Genomic DNA, 20,838 nt, shown 5'->3' on the forward strand with positions numbered 1-20,838 from the left:
TGAGGGACAAATATAAAATGTAGGAAATATTTTCCCTGAAAATTTAGGGAGTTTGCCTCTGATCATTCTCAATCAGGATGGACTCAGAAATCCTAACTGAAATCAACCTCTTCATCTAAGAAATATCAAGAAATTCAGCCTTGGAAAGCTTTGGCTGGGTTAATGTTTGGCATTAACAAACTAATGCCATGGCGCCTGTGGACCTGTGTCCTACAGGTTCTGCTGAGCGAGAGGCCCACTAGCACCTGGCAGGCCCAGCATCTTGAACCATGTGCAGCTCCTTTGACGTCATGCCCTTTGGTGACTGTGACCCCTACACATGCCAATCTCTCCCCTGAAACACTTTCTCTCCTCTTGTCTACGAACCAATTTTGATTCACCCTTCAAGATCCCCTCACCCCACCAGACTCTAAGATTCTCAAGGTGAGGTGACAGGGAGGCCACATAGTGGCATGGCTACTCACACCACCGGGGTTCAAATTCCAACTCTAGCATTTACTAGCCTTGTCAAATCCCCTAATATCAGAGGTCTTCAGTCTCCTCACCTGAAAATAGGGATAATTACAGTCTATCATCCTTGGATGGTTGTGAAGATTAAATGAAATAACCAAAGGCAAGAGTTTAACATCATATACAAAAGAGTCCATAAAGGTTAGCCATGATTACTAGTGCCTAGGAAGAATTCCAAATTTAATGACAATTCTGGTAAACTAGTAGACCAGAAAAAACTTCTACCCTGCTTGATGACAGAAGCAAAGGCCCACTGATGGGAGGGACAGGAGCTCAAAGGGGAGTGAGGCTGCTCAGCCAGCCAAGTCAGCATACTCACAATCACACAATTCTTGCCAACGTGAACATAAGAGCCAATCTGAGCTGCGTTGACCACACAATCTTCCTCAATAAAGACGTGGTCCCCAATATGTAAAGGAAAAAATGCAACGCTATAGAAGAAAGAGAACAAAGAACAGTCAAGGTGATGTACTTCTGGTCAAGGTTTATAAAACTAAAGATCATAACTGCAACTCCGTCTTGTCTTAATAAGACTGCCCCTAGCAAGGAAAGAATCCTCACGTTTGAGGAATTCTGCAACATTGAAGAAGATGCATGTGACTACTAAACCGAAATCAGAAATGTTAGACTACAGAAATGTGAAGCAAATAGCAAAAAAGCAAGGGCAAGACCTTCAAAGTTAGAAAAGCTAGCATCAAATAAAAACAAATGAACGTTTTGCTCATTCCAGCCTCCTCTGAAAATGCCCACAGATCACATTTTCATTAATCTTCTCTATAATGCTTCAGGGGACTGATGTAATGTTCATGGGATATAATTCCCAACATGCTGAAAATTTATATATTGTCTGGTTTTACTGCCTGACTCTATGCTAGGAACTGGGGAATACAATGGCGAGCAAAAGGGACTTGATCCTGCCCATGAGGAGATTACAATCAGGAGAAGAGAGATTAAATAAATGATTAAATAAGTAATTAGTTACAACTGTGATAAGGGCTACAGAGGAAAAATAACACATCATGAGGGCATGACAAAAAGAGTTTATTCAGACTGGAGGTTTGGTAAAAGCTTAATTGAAAATGACATTTAAGCCAAGACTTAAGGAGTTAGTAGGGTTTCTCTAGACTTGTGACATGATTCACATTCTCCAGGACTCCTCAAATGTAACTGACAGTGGTCTGTGATCATACTTCCAAGAAATTTCAGTTCTTGGATGTAAAATATTGGGACTAGAACTAATACAAAGCAGCTGGATACTCACTGGCTCTTTCCAGTCCTGTGTTCTATTTTGTCAGAAATATTTTATCAGAGATGATACCTGTCTTCTACACACCTGTAACTTAGTTAAATCTTCCTTAGTTTATTTGCATTTTTAGTCTAGACCCCTTGGGTAACAGTGGATTCCTTAATTTTATCATAGTCTATAGCAGGCTGTCAACTCTTCAATTTTAAACTGAAAACTCTTTACTCTTCTCTGGTTCTGGTATTGAGACATACAGGGGAGGAAATCGACATTCACCTTCTATGCATGTGTTGTATTTCTGTATTTCTCATGAGGACTACTTTTTTACTTTTTATTTTATATTGGAATATAGCCAATTAACAGTTTTGTGATAGTTTCGGGTGGACAACAAAGGGACTCCGCCATACACATACATGTATCCATTCTTCCCTTAAACTCCCCTCCCATCCAGGCTGCCACATGTGGACTATTCTTACTTATACATCCCTCCAGTCACTGAAAAGACTGTTCATTTTCAGTCTTCTTCCTGGACCATATCCAGCCCAATAATGCCTTTATCAGGAGGTGGAGTCAACAATTCCAGCAGAGCACCAGTTACTGTATGAAATCATGAAAAGGTTTTCTGGCTCCCCCTCAAGCACCTTCTGAACTCATGAGCAAAAGTTTTCATTCGAATTTCGTATGATATACAATGACTCCCTGCTCCAATTCTTGTATGTAATGAAATCCTCGAGTCCAGCATCACTACAAGAAATGCAGACGACTCCTGCATGATATATATCCGAGTATTATTGTCTGAATCAACTGCCCTCTTCTGTTCCTCCCTAGCCATGCCCATACCCCAGGGTCAGCAGTACCCTAGTACACAGTGGCTATCCTGTTGCAGCGTTATATGCTATAGTAGCTGTTGATTCAGTAATTTCTACCACAAGGTGGTGGTGATTGCTGTTGCTTGAACTGAGGTGTAGCTCATTTTATATAAGTTTCAGGCATACAACATAGTAGTTCACAATTTTAGAGGTTTATAAAATATTATCTATATTCCCTGTGCTGTATAATATATCCTTGTTGCTTATTTATTTTATATGCAGTAGTCTGTACTTAATCCCCATCCCCTATCTCACTCCTCACCCTCCCGCTGGTAACCACTAGATTGTTCTATACACCTGTGAATCTCTCTTTTTTGTTACATTCACTTGTTTGTTTTATTTCTAACACTAGGTTTTGAGACCCCATTTTATCCATATTTTATATGCCCAGATTATAACCTAGTGACTGGCGTAAGGAAAACACTCAATAAATGATTGTTGAATTATTGGATGGGAAGCAGATGGTGCCATGGGTAGGAGCCAGGAGAGCAAGCAGAGAGGGAGGCAAAGAGAATACTCCATATCAAGCATAGAGGGCAGTCTTCCTGCCCTGCCCACAATTTTTCTTTGACAATCCTTATTCCCACTGAGAGATCAGTCAGCCTGACTTGACCATACCCTCTGGGTCAAAGCTGTTTGTAGACTAGGGGTGGGCACCTAACTGCAAACTAAGCCAATCAGATTCACTCTAACCAAAGATTTTGTTAATAGGACAATTTAAAATCTCTGATTGGTATTTAGGCTGGAAACCTCAAAGAAGACGTGATATAATTAAAGGGCTGAGGCAGCAAAGTTGGCTCCAGGAGAAAAGTGGGAAGATACAGCAGGAAGAAAAAAGAGGGAAGAAGAAGTACAGAGAGAAGGACAGATAAGAAACTGTCTCAGTGGTAGAGTAGCAGACAGACAGAATAGTGGTCTTTATTTTGGCAAGCTGTCCAGCTCCAGGTTCCAGTCCCTTGTGAAACCTGGCCCCCTTTTTCTACCCTGAAACTCCATCAAATACACCTGTGTCTGTTTAATCAGAAGCCCACCCCCCACCCCGCCCCTGTTTTTGCCAGCTTAAGTGGATTGTTTCTGGCAACTAACCACCAACTAGACTAAGACAACTGCCACCAGTTGTGCTCATTATGGTGTGTTCTCAGTGTTCCAAAAAGTATAGACCCGCTCCTTCTCCCATGACTCCACACATGCATTTCACCACCAGAAGCAGCATCTTGCTCAAGACCGAAACAAATGATTAAATTACATACCCTTTGCTGAATTTCTTGAATGGTGGCCTTATGACACTCCGACTTTTTACAACACAATGACGTCCAACTCTTACATTTGCCAGATCGCCTCGGATAATACAGTCATTCATCACAATGGTCTATAAAACAAAGCAGCACATTTTAAAAATGTATTTTAATTGGAGGATAATTACTTTACCACAATGTGTCGCTTTCTACTGTACAACAACGTGAATCAGCTCTAAGCATACATACATTCCTTCCCTCTTGAGCCTCCCTGCCACGCTCAAAATCGTACCTCTCTAGGTCATCACGGAGCACCAAGCTGAGCTCCCTGTGTTATAGAGCAGTTTCCCGCTAGCTAGCTATTTTACAGATCGTAGTGTATGTATGTCAATGCTACTCTTCCAATTTATCTCACCCTCTCCTTCCCCCATGTCTACAAGTCTGTTCTCTACATCTGTGTCTCTATGCCTACCCTGCAAATAGACTCATCAGTACCATTTTTCTAAAGTCTATATATATGCATTAATATATGCTATTTGTTTTTTTCTTTCTGACTTACTTCACTCTGTATGACAGAATCTAGGTACATCCATCTCACTACAATTGACTCAATTTTGCTCCTTTTTATAGCTGAGTAATATTCCATTATATAAATATATACCACAACTTCTTTATCCATTCATCTGTTGATGGACATCCAGGTTGCTTCCATGTCCTGGCTATTGTAAACAGTGCTACAATGAAAACTGGGATACATGTGTCTTTTTGAATTATGGTTTTCTCAAGGTATATGCCCAAGTGGATTGCTGGGTCATATGACAGTTTTATTCCTAGCTTTTAAAGGAACTTCCATGTTATTCTCCATAGTGGCTGTATCATTTTATTTTCCCACCAACAGTGCAAGAGGGATTACTTTTTCCCACATCCTTTCCAACATTTATTATTTGTAGATTTTTGGATGATGGCCATTCTGACTGGGGTGAGGTGATACTTCGGTGTTGTTTTGATTTGCAGTTCTCTAATAATGAATGGTTTGCTTGGAGACAAACAGAGATCATTCTGTCGTTTTTGAGACTGCCTCCAAGTACTGCATTTCAGACTCTTTTGTTGACTATGAGGGGATAATCCATTTCTTCTGAGGGGTTCTTGCCCACAGTAGTAGATATAATGGTCATCTGAATTAAATTCACCGATTCCTATTCATTTTAGTTCAGTGATTCCTAAAATGTCAGTGTTCACTCGCCATCTCCCGCTTGACCAATTTATCTTGATTCATGGACCTAACATTCCAAGTTCCTATGCAGTATTGTTCTTTACAGCACTGGACTTCACTTTCAGTACCAGGCCCATCCACATCTTAGCGCTGTTTCCACTTTGGCCCAGCCCCTTCATTCTTTACAGAGCTGTTCCTCTGCTCTTCCCTAGTAGCACACTGGACATCTGCCAACCTGGGGAGCTCATCTTCTGGTGTCATATCTTTTTGCCTTTTCATTGTGTTTACATCCAGCATTACAGTAATCCAAGTCTATGCCCCAATCACTATGCCAAAGAAGCTGAAGTTGAACAGTTCTATAAAGATCTACAACATCTTCTAGAACTAACACCAAAATGATGTCCTATTCATTATAGAGGACTGGAATGCAAAAGTAGGAAACCAAGAGATACCTGGATTAACAGGCTTTGGCTTTGTAATACAAAATGAAGCAGGGCAATGGTTAACAGAGTTTTGCCAAGAGAAGGCACTGCTCATAGCAAACACCCTCTTTCAACAACACAAGCGACGACTCTACACATGGACATCACCAGATGATGGTCAGTACCGAAGTCAGACTGATTATATTCTTTGCAGCTGAAGTTGCAAGCCAGAGAAGCTCTGTACAGTCAGCAAAAACAAGACCTGGAGCTTTCTGTGGCTTGGATCATCAGCTCCTTACTACAAAATTCAGGCTCAAGTTGAAGAAAATAGGGAAAACCACTAGGCCATTCAGGTATGACCTTTATCAAATTCCTTATGATTATGCAGTGGAGGTGATGAATAGATTCAAAGGATTAGATCTCGTAAACAGAGTACCTGAAGAACTATGGATGGAGGTTTGTAACACTGTACATGAGGTGGTGACCAAAACCATCCCCAAGAAAAAGAAATGCAAGAAGGCAAAGTGGTTGTCTGAGGAGGTCTTACAAATAGCTGAGAAAAGAAGAGAGGCAAAAGGCAAAGGAGAAAAGGAAAAATATACCCAACTGAAGGCAGAGTTCAGAGAATAGCAAGGAGAGATGAGAAAGCTTTCTTAAGCAAACAGTGCAAAGAAATAGAGGAAAATGATAGAATGGCAAAGACTAGAGATTGCTTCAAGAAAACTGGAGATAACAATGGAACATTTCCTGGAAAGATGGGCACAATAAACAACAGAAATGGCAAAGACCTAACAAAAGCAGAAGAGATTAAGAACAGGGGGCAAGAATACACAGAAGAACTGTACAAAAAAGGCCTTAGTGACCTGGATAATCATGATAGTGCGGTCACTCACCTAGAGCCAACATCCTGGAGTGTAAAGTCAAGTGGGCCTTAGGAAGCATTAACTACCAACAAAGCTAGTGGAGGTGATGGAATTCCAGTTGAGCTCTTTAAAATTCTAAAAGATGATGCTGTCAAAGTACTGCACTCAATATGTTAACAAATTTGGAAAATTCAGCAGTGGCCACAGGACTGGAAAAGGTCTGTTTTCATTCCAATATCAAAGAAAGGCAAAGCCAAAGAAAGTTCAAATTATCATACAATTGCATTCACTTTCACATGTCAGCAAGATTAGGCTCAAAATCCTTCAAGCTAAGCTTCAGCAGTATGCGAACCGAGAACTTCGAGATGTACAAGCTGGATTTAGAAAACACAGAAGAACCAGAGATCAAATTTTCAACATCCGTGGCTCATAGAAAAAGCAAGGGAATTCCAAAGAGCATCTACTTCTGCTTTATTGACTACACTAAAGCCTTTGACTATGTGGATCACAACCAACTCGAAAATTCTTCAAGAGATGGGAATACCAGACCACTTTACCTGCCTCCTGAGAAACCTGCATATAGGTCAAGAAGCAATAGTTGGATCCGGACATGGAACAACAGACTGGTTCCAAAGTCGGAAAGGAGTACGTCAAGGCTGTATACTGTCACCCTGCTTATTTAACTTATATGCAAAGTACATCATGAGAAATGCCAGGCTGGATTACTCACAAGCTGGAATCAAGATTGCAGAGAGTTAAATTAACAACCTCAGATATGCAGTTGATACCCCTTTAATGGCAGAAAACAAAGAGAAACTAAAGCACCTCTTGATGAAGGTGAAAGAGGAGTGCAAAAGCTGGCTTAAAACTCAACATTTAAAAAAAGAAGATCATAGCATCCAGTCCCATCACTTCATGGCAAATAGATGGGGGGAAAAGTGGCTTGGGCTCCAAAATTACTGTGGACAGTGAAACTAAAAGACTCTTGCTCCTTGGAAGAAAATCTATGACAAACTAGACAGTGTATTAAAAAGCAGAGACATCACTTTGCCGACAAGATCTGTATAGTCAAAGCTATGGTTTTTCCAGTAGTCATCTATGGATATGAGAGTTGGACCATAAAGAAGGCTGAGCACCAAAGAACTGATGTTTTTCAACTGTGATGTTACAGAAGACTCTTGAGATTCAACTGGACAGCAAGAAGATCAAATCAGTCAATCCTAAAGGAAATAAATTCTGAGTATTTGTTGGAAGGACTGATACTGAAGCCCCAGTACTTTGGCCACTTGAAGCGAACAGCAGACTCATTAGAAAAGACCTTGATGCTGGGAAGGATTGACAGCAAGAGGAGGAGGAGGCAACAGAGGATGAGATAGTTGGATGGCATCACTAACTCAATGGACATACGTTTGAGCAAACTGAGGGATAGAGTGATGGCCAAAGAAGCCTGGCATGCTGCAGTTCATGGGGTTGCAAAGAACTAGATACAACTTAGTGACTGAATAACAATAATGAGTGATGTTGAGCATCTTTCCTTCTGTTTGTTGGCCATCTTTGTGTCTTCTTTGCAGGAATGTCTGTTTAGGTCTTCCGCCCCATTTTTTGATTGGGTTGTTTTTCTGATAGTGAGCTGCACGAGCTGGTTGTATATTTTGGAAATAAATCTTTTGTCAGTTGCTTTGGTTGCAATTATTTTCTCCCATTCTGAGGGTTGTCTTTTTATCTTGTTTACAGTTTCCTTTGCTGTGCAGAAGCTGTTAAGTTTAATTAGGTCTCATCTGCTTATTTTTGTTTTTATTTCCATTGCTCTAGGAGTGGGGGGTCAAAGAGGAAACAAAGCATATTTTACATAGCCTAAAACATAACAAAAGAGTAGGAAACAAGACACTGAGAGTTATGCTATACTCCACTGAATCACATGTTCTGTCAAAAGGGAAAACTTTTTAAGGTGAAGAGAACTGCCTTCATAATGTTGACTAAAGTTTTTCCAAGATGTTCCCAGTACCTCACAAGCTTTGCCCTTATAATTCCATGAATAGGATTCAATGGATGGACAAACATTTGTTGAGAATACCTGCAGCAGACCTGGCCTATGCACCTTCTCAGATGCACTCATTCCACCTGCCCTCCTGCCTTGGCTGCTTGCTCAGGGAAACTCACAGCTGCCCCCACCTTTGTCTAATCTCCTAACACTACTCACTGCCTCCAGCTTCATGTTCTCAGGGTGAATCCACTGACGTTCTTTTTCCTTTCCCAATTTCTGGACTCAGATTAAATGCTTCACTTCAGGATGTGACACATGGCTTCCCTAGACATTGCCAGGAGGGACTGAATAACATAATTAATTAATTATGGGGGGATTATTAATTTCTCCCAGAAATTGGGGGGAATTAATGCCCCATATTTGGTAAAGAGTAGGCATTCTTGAAGTGTCTGTTGAATAAATAAGGTTAAAAAGTGCATGAGAGGCTTCCCTGGTGGTCCAGTGGTTAAGAATCCACCTTGAAGTACAAAGGACACCAGTTCATTCTCTGGTCCAGAAAGATCCCACATGCTGCAGAGCAACTAAGCCCATGTGACACAACTACTGAGCCAGCAGCACTCTAGAGTCCACAAGCCACAACTACTGAGCCCACATGCCTAGAGCCTGTGCTCCGCAACTGGAGAAGCCACTGAAATGAGAAGCCCACGTACCACAACCAGAAAGTAGTCCCCACTCATTACAACTAGAGAAAGCCCACATCAGCAGTGAAGACTCACCATAACCAAAAAATAAAATAAATAAGAAAAAAATCTAAAAAGAGTGCATGTGGCTGGGGTTGCAGCTGAGAAAGTAAGCAAGGACCAGATCATGAGGAATTACATATGCTGATTATAGAAGTTTACACTTTTCCATAGAGGATATAAGGAATCAATGAAAGATTTTAAGCAAAGGATTAACACAACTGAATCTTCATTTTAGAAATATTACTCAGGAAGCAGAGCCAACTCATTGGAAAAGACCCTGATGCTGGGAAAGACTGAAGGCAAAGGGAGAAGAGGGCAGGCGAGGATGAGATGGTTGGATAGCAGCACCGATTCAATGGACATAAACTTGGATGAACTCTGGGAGATGCTTAGGGATAGAGAGGCCTGGAGTGCTGCAGTCCATGGGGTCGCAAAGAGTCAGACATGACTTAGCAACTGAACAACAACAACAAAATTACACTTGCAATTTGCTTCAAAATATTCCACTCTGAAACTGGTTTGAATTTGGCACGTGAGTACAGAGACGAAAGAAGAACGCCAGAATACCGCTAACTGTAAAAGCCGGTGAATAAACACATACGGCCTCATTCTGCGTTTTCTCTACTGTCCCAAAGTTCCAAATAACACTGCTCATCTATACAAAGTAATGAGGGAGTTCCTTGGTGGTAGTAGTTAGGATTCCAGGTTTTCTTTGCCGCGGCCTATCCTACAAGCCATACGGCGCAGCAAAAAAAAAAAAAAAAAGTTTAAAAATAACCAACTATTGGGTTGGCCAATAAGTTCATTTGGGTTTTCCCACAGGATGTAACAGAAGAACCCAAATGAACTTGTTGGCCAACCCAATACTAATCCTTGAATATATCCAATGACATGGATAAATCTCAAAAACATTATGCCGAGTGAAAGAAGCCTGACTCCCAAAATAGTACATGATTCCAATTATAGGAAACTCTAGAAAATGAAAAACTAATCTATATTAGTTTTACACAGGTTACCCAGGTGGCTTGACTGCAGAGAGGCAGAAGAATTAGAGTGATGGGAATATTTTATATCATGATTGTGGTACTAGTTGCTGAGATGTCCACATCAGCCAAAACTCATCCAACTGCATATTTAAAATGGGTACATTTTATTGTACATAATACACCTAAATAAAAATTATTTTTAATATTCCATTATAAAATATTTAAAAAGAAAAAAAAGAGATTCTATACGACTTGGTCATTGTTCAGATGTTGGGCAAGAAAAAGAGAATCTAGGATGAGGTGAGCAATTCTGGGGATTTGGTGATAAATTCAATTTTGAAATGTGGAGTTTGAGGGTCCTATGGGATGACCAACAGGCAGCTGTGAATAAAGGTCTGGGGCCCAAGACAGAGGGTCAGGGTAGAGAGGTAGATGGAAATACCTCAAATATATGTGAATTTAGATAAATCACTGGCCGGAACACCAGGCTCTGAGAAGATACTAAAAATGAAATGCACTCACACCTGAAAGAGCTAACCAATCTGACCTGCATATGTTCAGCCTATAAAACCCCTATCTGTAAAAAGAAACTTTCACATCTGCTGCTGATTGTAAAGTATTACACTTCCTCTTGGTTTTTGTTTCTTTTTGGCCGAGCCTCACAGCTTGTGGGATATTAGTTCCCTGATCAGATACTGCACCCTGGCCCCAGTAGTGAAAATGCTGAGTCCTAACCACTGGTCCCTTCTTCACGGATCACTGCCTTGTCATGGTGAAGGGGCTTGTGTAACCCAATGAAGCTATGAGCCATGCCATGTAGGGCCCCCCAAGACAGAAGGGTCATAGTGGAGAGTTCTGACAAAATGTGATCCATTGGAGGGAATGGCAAACCACTCCAGTATACTTCCTGTTTATATCTCATGAACTGTCTAAAAAGACAAAAAGATGTAACACTGAAAGATGAGTCCCCCACATTGGAAGGTGTCCAATTTGCTACTGGGAAAGAGTGGAAGACAACTACCAGAAATAATGAAGCCGCTGGGCCAAAGCAGAAACAATGCTCAGTTGTGGATGTGTCTGGTGATGAAAGCAAAATCCAATGTTGCATAGGAACCTGGAACATTAGGCCCATGAATCAAGGTAAACTGGACACGGTCAGGCAGGAGATGATAAGAATAAACATCGACATCTTAGGAATCACTGAACTAAAATGGACTAGAAAGGGTGAATTTAATTCAGATGACTATTATATCTACTACTGTGGACAAGAATCCCTTAGAAAAAATGGAGTAGTCTTCATAATCAACAAGAGTCCAAAATGCAGTACTTGGATACAACCTCAAAAATGACAGAATGATCTCGGTTCATTTCCAAGGCAAGTCATTCAACATCACAGTAATTCAAATCTATGCCCCTACCACCAATGCCGAAGAACCTTAAGGTAATCAGTTCTAAATCCCATGGACGGAGGAGCCTGGTAGGCTGCAGTCTATGAGGTCGCTAAGAGTCGGACACGACTAAGCAACTTCACTTTCACTTTTCACTTTCATGCATTGGAGAAGGAAATGGCAACCCACTCCAGTGTTCTTGCCTGGAGAATCCCAGGGACAGCAGAGCCTGATGGGCTGCCATCTATGGGGTCACACACAGTCGGACACGACTGAAGTGACTTAGCATAGCATGAAGACCTCCTAGAACTAACATCAAAAAAAAGATGTTCTATTCATCAATGGGGATTGGGATGCAAAAGTAGGAAGTCAAGAGATACCCAGAGTAACAGACAAGTTTGGCTTTGGAATACAGAATGAAGCAGGGCAAAGGCTAACTGAATTCTGCTAAGAGAATGCACTGGTTACAGGAAGCACCCTTATCCAACAATACAAGAGATGACTTTACACATGGATATCACCAAATGGTCAATGTCAAAATCAAACTGATTACGTTTTTTTGTAGCCAAAGATGGAGAAGCTATATAAAGTCAGCAAAAACAAGACCTAGAGCTGACTGTGGCTCAGATCATCAGCTTCTCACAGCAAAATTCAGGCTTAAACTAAAGAGAGTGGGGAAAACCACTAGGCCAGCCAGGTATGACTTACATCAAATCCCCTATGAATATGCAGTGGAGGTGACAAACAGATTCAAGGGATTAGATCTAGGAAACAGTGTGCCTGAAGGACTATGGACAAAGGTCCATAATATTGCACAGGATGCAGCAAACAAAACCATCCCAAAGAAAAAAAAGCAAGAAGGCAAAGAGGTTATCTGAGGAGGCTTTACAAATAGCTGAAGAAAGAAGTGAAAGTACATCCAATTAAACACAGAGTTCCAAAGAATAACAAGGAGAGACAAGAAGGCCTTCTTCAATGAACAGTGCATAAAAATAAGAGGAAAACAACTGAAGGGGAAAGACTAGTGATCTCCTCAGGAAAATCAGAAATATCAAGGGACTATTTTGTCCAAAGACAGGCACAATAAAGGACAGAAATGGTAGAAACCTAGTAAATGCTGAAGAGATCAAGAACAGATGGAAAGAATACATGGAAGAACTGTACAAAAAAGATCTTAATGAACCTGATAACTACAATGATGTGCTCAGTCACCCAGAGCCAGATATTCTAGAATGTGAAGTCAAGCGGGCGCAATGGCACCCCACTCCAGTACTGTTGCCTGGAAAATCCCATGGATGGAGGAGCCTGGTAGGCTGCAGTCCATGGGGTCGCACAGAGTCGGACATGACTGAAGCGACGCAGCAGCAGCAGCAGCAGCAGCAGCTGTTAATAAAACTGTGGATGCGATGGAATTCCAGTAGAGCTATTCAAAACCCTAAAGGATGATGATATCAAAGTGTTGCACTCAGTTCAGTTCAGTCGCTCAGTCGTGTCCGACTCTTTGCGACCCCATGAACTGCAGCACACCAGGCCTCCCTGTCCATCACCAACTCCCGGAGTCCACCCAAACCCATGTCCATCAAGTCGGTGATGCCATCCAACCATCTCATCCTCTGTCGTCCCCTTCTCCTCCTGCCCTCAATCCTTCCCAGAATCAGGGTCTTTTCAAATGAGTCAGCTCTTTGCATCAGGTGGCCAAAGTATTGGAGTTTCAGCTTCAGCATCAGTCCTTTCAATGAACACCCAGGACTGATCTCTTTTAGGATGGACTGGTTGGATCTTCTTGCAGTCCAAGGGACTCTCAAGAGTCTTCTCCAACACCACAGTTCAAAAGCATCAATTCTTCGGCACTCAGCTTTCTTTATAGTCCAACTCTTACATCCATACATGACCACTGGAAAAACCATTGCCTTGACTAGATAGATCTTTGTTGACAAAGTAATGTCTCTGCTTTTCAATATGCCATCTAGGTTGGTCATAACTTTCCTTCCAAGTGTTGCACTCAATATGTCAGCAAATCTGGAAGACCCAGCAATGGCCACAGGACTGGAAAAGGTCAATCCTCATCCCAATTCCCAAAAAGGGTAGTACTAAAGAATGTTCTAACCATCGGACAATTGCACTCATCTCCCACGATAGTAAGGTCATACTTAAAACTGTGCCTGCTAGGCTTCAGCATCATGTGAACCAAGAACTTCCAGATGTTCAAACTGGGTTTAGAAAAGGCAGAGGAGCCAGAGATCAAAATGTCAACATTCACTGAATCATTGAGAAAGCAAGGGAATTCCAGAAAAACATCTACCTCTGTTTCATTAACTATGCTAAAGCCTTTAACTATGCAAATCATAACAAACTGTGGAAAGCATGGGAATACCAGACCATCTTATTAGTCTCATGAAAAACCTATATGCAGATCAAGAAGCAACAGTTAGAACCCAATAAGGAACAAGTGGTTGGTTCAGGATTGAGAAATAAGTATGACAGGGCTGTCTGCTACCACCCTGTTTCTTTAACCTATACGCTGAACACATCATGAGAAATACTGGGTTGGATGAATAACAATCTAGAAATAAGACTGCTGAGAGAAATATCAACAACCTCAGACATGTGGATGATACCACTCTAATGGCAGAAAGTGAGGAGGCTAAAGAGCCTCTTGATGAGCATGAAGGAGGAAAGTGAAAGAGCTGGCTTAAAGCTAAATATTAAAAAAAACTAAGACCATGGCATCTGGCCCCATTCAGATCAGATCAGATCAGATCAGTCCCTCAGTCGTGTCCGACTCTTTGCGACCCCATTACTGCCTGACAAATAGAAGGTGAAAAGGTGAAAGTAGTGACAGATTTCCTCTTCTTGGGCTCCCAAATCACTGAGGATGGTGACTGAAATCAGAAGACGACTGCTTGTCAGCAGGAAAGCTATGACAAACCTAGACAGTGTGTTGAAAAGCAGAGACATTACTCTGCCGACAAAGGTCCGTATAGTTAAGGCTATGGTCTTTTGCAGTGGTCACGTATGGATGTGACAGCCGGACAGTAAAGAAGGCAGAGCACCAAAGAACTGATGTCTTTGAATTGTGGTGCTGGAGAAGACTCCTGAGAGTCCCTTGGATAGCAAAGAGACCAAACTGGTCAATCTTAAGGGAAATCAACCCTAAATACTCATGGGAAGGACTGATGCCGAAGCTAAAGCAGTATTTTGGCCACCTGATGCGAACAGCTGACTCACTGGAGTCTCTGATGCTGGGAAAGATTGAGGGCAGGAGAAGAGGGTGTCAGAGGATGAGATGGCTGGATGGCATCACTGATGCAATGGTCATGAACTTGGGCAAACTTCAGGAGATGGTGAGGGACGGGGATCTGGCGTGCTACAGTCTATGGGGTCGCAAAGAGTCAAACACAATGGGGCGACTGAACAACCACCACCACCACCACTCCTCTGCTAGAGAATTCCTCTCTTGGTTTTAAAAGCTATCTTCTTTAAAAAAAAAAAAAAAAAAGCTATCTTCTTCAACCTTAGAGAGATGTCTATTTCTAGTACATAATTCTTTCATCTAAGATTTTTAATTTACTTCAATCATTGTTTTCTGCTTGTGTTTCCATCTACAATCAGAGAAAATTACTTCTTTTTCTTTTAGAAGAAAGCAGAGTATCAAGAGTTCTGAGTATCTGGTAATGGCCATTACTGTTTCATTGTGTTTTAAATAAAGACAACAATCTTAATTTGGAAATAAAGAAAATCCATATAAGTCCCTCAGTCAGCCTAAATTACATTCGCACTGAAGAAGCAAACACAAAAAACATAAGAAGGAAATGATATCACAGATGGTCAAAGAGATTGAGCAAGAGGAATTCAAATTCTGGTTCCTATCTCAGAAGAACGGAGCTAAAGAGAAGTCAGATGAAAAATAGGGGCAAAAGGGTGTTAAAATGAAAGGAAGTGCCTTAAAAGACCTTAAAGGGAGAAAAACAGTGCTAAAGCAGAGTTCACTGAACTCAACAAGGACAAGGCAGAGGTGGCAAGCTGGAGATCTAAGGTTGCATCTAGAAACCATTTTGTTTAGCCCTTTAGTCATTTTTATCATTTAAACTAGAGGCTATTTAAATAGTAGGGTATTTTACATTTTTTTTAAAATCCAGACTTCCAGTGTGGGACAGTTAGAAGCTCTGGAAGTATATGTCTGCATTCCCATGTAGCAACAACAATCCACTTGAGCTTAGCTAGGTCCTGCATTCTCCAATTCACCAGGACCCACCACTCTCTCTGGTTTATACTAGTCCTCTTTATTCATATAAACCCTGTTTCTCCCTGCAGGCACTGGGACACCTGATATAAGGGCTTAGGAAAACAGAAATGTCTAGGTTCTGAAAGGGACAGGGGCTGCGGAAAAACAAAACAAAACAAAAGATTGTTCATAATAACAAAACGCTGGAAACAAAATAACTATCCACCCATCAGATCAGATCAGATCAGATCAGTCACTCAGTCCTGTCTGACTCTTTGCGATCCCATGAATCACAGCACGCCAGGCCTCCCTGTCCATCACCAACTCCCGGAGTTCACTCAGACTCACGTCCATCGAGTCAGTGATGCCATCCAGCCATCTCATCCTCTGTCGTCCCCTTCTCCTCCTGCCCCCAATCCCTCCCAGCATCAGAGTCTTTTCCAATGAGTCAACTCTTCGCATGAGGTGGCCAAAGTACTGGAGTTTCAGCTTTAGCATCATTCCTTCCAAAGAAATCCCAGGGCTGATCTCCTTCAGAATGGACTGGTTGGATCTCCTTGCAGTCCAAGGGACTCTCAAGAGTCTTCTCCAACACCACAGTTCCAAAGCATCAATTCTTCGGCGCTCAGCCTTCTTCACAGTCCAACTCTCACATCCATACATGACCACTGGAAAAACCATAGCCTTGACTAGATGAACCTTTGTTGGCAAAGTAATGTCTCTGCTTTTGAATATGCTATCTAGGTTGGTCATAACTTTCCTTCCTCAGCAATCAATGCAAAGAAATAGAGGAAAACAACAGAATGGGAAAGACTAGGGATCTCTTCAAGAAAATCAGAGATACCAAAGGAACATTTCATGCAAAGATGAGCTCGATAAAAGGACAGAAATGGTATGGACCTAACAGAAGCAGAAGATATTAAGAAGAATACACAGAAGAACTGTACAAAATTGTACAAAAAAGATCTTCACGACCCAGATAATCACGATGGTGTGATCACTGACCTAGAGCCAGACATCCTGGAATGTGAAGTCAAGTGGGCCTTAGAAAGCATCCACCTATAGAAGAGGGGATAAATGGAATTGTACACAACAGTGAAAATGCATAAATCACAATGAATCTTAGAAACAGGAGTTGAGAACAATGTTACTTAGTAAGTGTAATGTCATCATTACAATAATTGAGTGTAATAATAGTAAGTCACAGAAAACCAAGTACAGCTGAACAAAATATATTATTTAGAAATACATATGTATATGGTGGGGCTTCCCAGGTGGTGCTAGTAGTAAAGAACCCAGAAGCCAATGCAGGAGACATAAGAGATGCAGGTTTGATCCCTGGGTCAGGAAGATCCCATGGAGGGATCACTCCAGTATCTTGCCTGGAGAATCCCATGGACAGAGGAGCCAGGTGTGCTACAGTCCATACTGTCACAAAGAGTTGGACACGACTAAAGTGACTTAGCACGCATACATGCATGTATATGGCAAAAAAAAAGTTTTCGAAAAATAAAGAATTTGTAAGACAAAAAATTCAGAATAGCGCTATCCTCTTGGAAGGAGGAAAGAAATAAGAGAGAAACTTCAGGTTGTACTGTATTATTATGCATTGATTATGTTCCAGTTATTCAGCTGGGTGGTGGGTTCATGGTGTTGATGCAATTTTTATGCTTCATAACATATATATCATACATCAGTCTCCTGTGTGCACCAAATATTGCCAAATAAAACACCTTTCACAAAAGAAATAGAAGATCCCAGATAACCAAAACAATCTTGAAAGGAAGACTCATCTTTCCTGATTATAAAATTTTCTACAAGGCTACAGTAATGATTAAGTACAGATGATTTCCTGTAAGGATGACTAGACCATTCAATGGGGAAAGAACAATCTCTTCAACAAATGGTGCTGGGACAAGTAAATTTCCACACAGTAAGAATTAATTAAATAGGATCCAATTTCACATTATATGCAAAAATTAATTAAGTTTAATTTAAACAAAAAATTAGCTTAAAATGAATCGAGACCATTTCAATAAAAGTGTTAAAATCACAAACTCTTAGAAGAAATCACAGGAGTAAATCTTCATGATCTTGGGTTTGGTAAGGATTTTTAGATATATGACATCAAAAACTTAAGCAACAAAAGAAAAAAATAGATAAACTGGACTTCATCAAAATTAAAAACTCCTGTGCATCAAAGAACATTATCAAGAAAGTAAACACAATCTATAGAATGGTAGAAAATATTTGCAATCATAAATCTGATAAAGATTTAATATGGACAACATATAAAGAAATACAACTCAACAACAAAAAGGCAACACAGTTTTAAAATGGTCAAAGGACTGAATAGACTTTTGCCCTCAGATGTGCAAATGGCCAATCAGATGAAAGATGCACATCATCATTAGACAATAGGGAAATGCAAATCACACTACTGTATACAAAAGATAACTAATAAGAACCTACTATACAGCACAGGGAATCTATTCAGTACTCTGTAATGACCTATACAGGAACGGAGTCTAGAAGAAAATGGATATATGTATACGTATGGCTGATTCACTTTGATGTACAGCATAAATTAATACATTGTAAATTAACGATACACCGATAAAAAATGAACTTTAAAAAAACACAATGAAATACCTTTCATACTCACATCCAAGAAAAAGAGAAAATAACATGTTTGTGAGGATATGGAGAAACCGGTACTCTCTTGCATTGCCATGGGATTGTAAAATGGTGCAACTTGACAGTTCTTCAGAAAGCTAAAAAATGGAACTACCATATGACCCAGCCACCTCACCTCTAGGTATATACAAAAATAATTGAAAATAGCAACTCAAATAGATCTTTGCATGCCAATGTTCATGGCAGCATTACTCACAAAAGCAGAATGGTAGAAACAATCCAAACGTTCATCAACAGATGAATAGATAAGATGTACATAGACACAGTGGAGTATTATTCAGTCATCAAAAGAATAAAATTCTTATACATGGATGTGTCTTTAAAATATAGTACTAAGTGCGATAAGCCAGTCCAAAGAATGACAAGTAGTGTATAATTCCACTTAAATGACATATCTAGAATAGGCACATTCATAGAGACAGAAAGTGGATTGAGGTTACCAGGGCCTGGGAGAAGGGAATCAGAGCTGTTCCTTACAGAGTTTTTGTTTGGGTGATGAAAAAAGTCTAGAAATAGATATAGTGGTGATGACTGCACAACACTGTGGAGTTTTAAGTATATGATTACATTAATTACAAATTAATTTTGTATTAATTTGTCATTAATTACATTAATGTCATACAAATGTCAATGAATCATACACTTAAAACTCCACATACTTGCTAATGAGTCAGATGGAGTTAATTCAATTTTCTAATTTGGTGCAGAAACAGTGCATCTATAATTATTAATTATATTTAACTACCAAACTATATTTCCATTAAATCTCATGGTATAGAGACAGTAATAGAGACAGTAATTGTGTCTGTACTGAAAATATCTGTGATCTTTTGACTATAGTGAAATTATTTTACCTCTCGAAGTTAGAGATTTAATATTTCAAGGAAAATTGAGTGTTCCTAATGGCAGGAAGAAACTATGGACTTCAGTTTTTGTCAAGCTCAAATATACCTTGATATTTTCTCTGGTTCTTAAGTGTTCTAAGCCTTTCATATTCCATTTTTCAAAAGGATTTCATATTTCAGTTATCTTTCCTAATTCTCAAATTAAGAGTTTTGATTAATAATGAACCATTAATTAGTAAACGGATAATTATATCAGTATCACTTTAGTTTTTACAATAAAATTTATGTTTTGTGTCCTGTAATGTAGAACACACTACAATACTATATAATAATTTCAGTTCTGGGTGATGAAAAAAAAGCCATTGTATTTTATTCCTGACATAACAGGAAAAAGGCTTTCTGCTGCGTCCATTTACTGAATCTTTTTTTGTATCCAATAAATCCAAGTTGGAGAATTCTTTTTAAAACAGAATTTTAGAATGTACATCAATAAATAGGAGACATGGCAACATTTCATCTGCCTTGCTGATTTGATAATGAGTGGAAAGAAAGCAGAAATATGCATCTTGGGGCTGACTCTGTCCCTTACCTTGCCATTAAGAACAATGTTCTGACTTCCACACAACACAGACTGGCGACTAACTTTGTTCCCAGATGCCTGAAAGAAAACAGAGGTGAGCAAAATCAGTGGATTCTAGGCTACAAATTTCCACCAAGAAAGCTCATATTGCAGAGAACAGGACTTGAGATGGGTGAAGTCTGCAATGGAATGAGTCCAGAATATCAAAAATGCAAGGATGAATCAGGAAACTAGGGATTCAAGGAACAGATCCAGAAGTTGTATGTGGTACATACATAGGCTAGCAGCAGCAGACATGAATTGAGTCTCATTTCTATACTTCAGTTTTACAGACCTAAAACCAGGATAATGACTTTACCAATATCAGAGTTGTGAGAATTCAATGAAAAGATAAGAGTAATGCTGATTGAGCACTAAACCCATTTCGAGCAATTTACATACATCATGTATTGACTATTAAAAAAAAAAACGAATTAAAAAAAACACAAAAAAAACAAAAACAAAAAACGAATAATAGTCCTCAGCACATAGTAATAAATCACCACATATTAGTTTAACAAAAAAAAATTTTTTTTTTTTTTTACAAGGCCTGAAGCCCAGAGCTGTAATCAGTATCAGAATGAATGAGACTTGTCCTGCTTTCTGGAAGGCATTTTATCTCTACGAGGAAATCAGGAGTAGATTAAAATAAAAAAAAGCCTAAACTGACCATGCAAGGAATAAATAACAAAACGAGACTATACGTGAACTCTCATTAGGTAATCTCGGACTAACGCCGAAAGAACCAGGGGTGGGGCAGAGACAGGACGGAGGCCTCAGAGAACGCAGGCTTGGAGAGGGGAGGGCAGATGTCTGGACACGCGCACCGTTTCGATGTACTCGGACTTGTTGTAGAGCAGCTCGCCCAACTCCATGACCACCAACTTCTAAGCCCAGCTCTGGCTCCTGTCAAAGTCCGTCCGCCGGTCTTTCTGACTGGAACTCAGGCAACTTCCGGCGGCTCCACCACTTCCGCTTTGGGAGGCCGGGGTTATC

The 20,838-nt window shown here is 40.2% G+C and overlaps 1 protein-coding gene across 1 annotated transcript in view; it reads right to left on the bottom strand.

Annotated features, from left to right (window-relative positions):
- Positions 1 to 20,825, bottom strand: part of DCTN5 (dynactin subunit 5) — a 30,268-nt gene extending 9,443 nt beyond the window's left edge. Inside the window, exons 1-4 of the mRNA XM_014483386.2 lie at positions 20,670 to 20,825; positions 19,813 to 19,881; positions 3,873 to 3,991; positions 830 to 941 (exon numbers count right to left, since the gene is read on the bottom strand). Of these exons, the coding sequence (XP_014338872.2) occupies positions 830 to 941; positions 3,873 to 3,991; positions 19,813 to 19,881; positions 20,670 to 20,717 (348 nt within the window). The 5' untranslated portion in view covers positions 20,718 to 20,825. The remainder of the gene's footprint in view (positions 1 to 829; positions 942 to 3,872; positions 3,992 to 19,812; positions 19,882 to 20,669) is intronic.
- Positions 20,826 to 20,838: the final 13 nt, after the last annotated feature.

The sequence above is a fragment of the Bos mutus genome, chromosome 25 (genome assembly GCF_027580195.1).
Source record: "Bos mutus isolate GX-2022 chromosome 25, NWIPB_WYAK_1.1, whole genome shotgun sequence".
Taxonomy (NCBI): Eukaryota; Metazoa; Chordata; class Mammalia; order Artiodactyla; family Bovidae; genus Bos; species Bos mutus.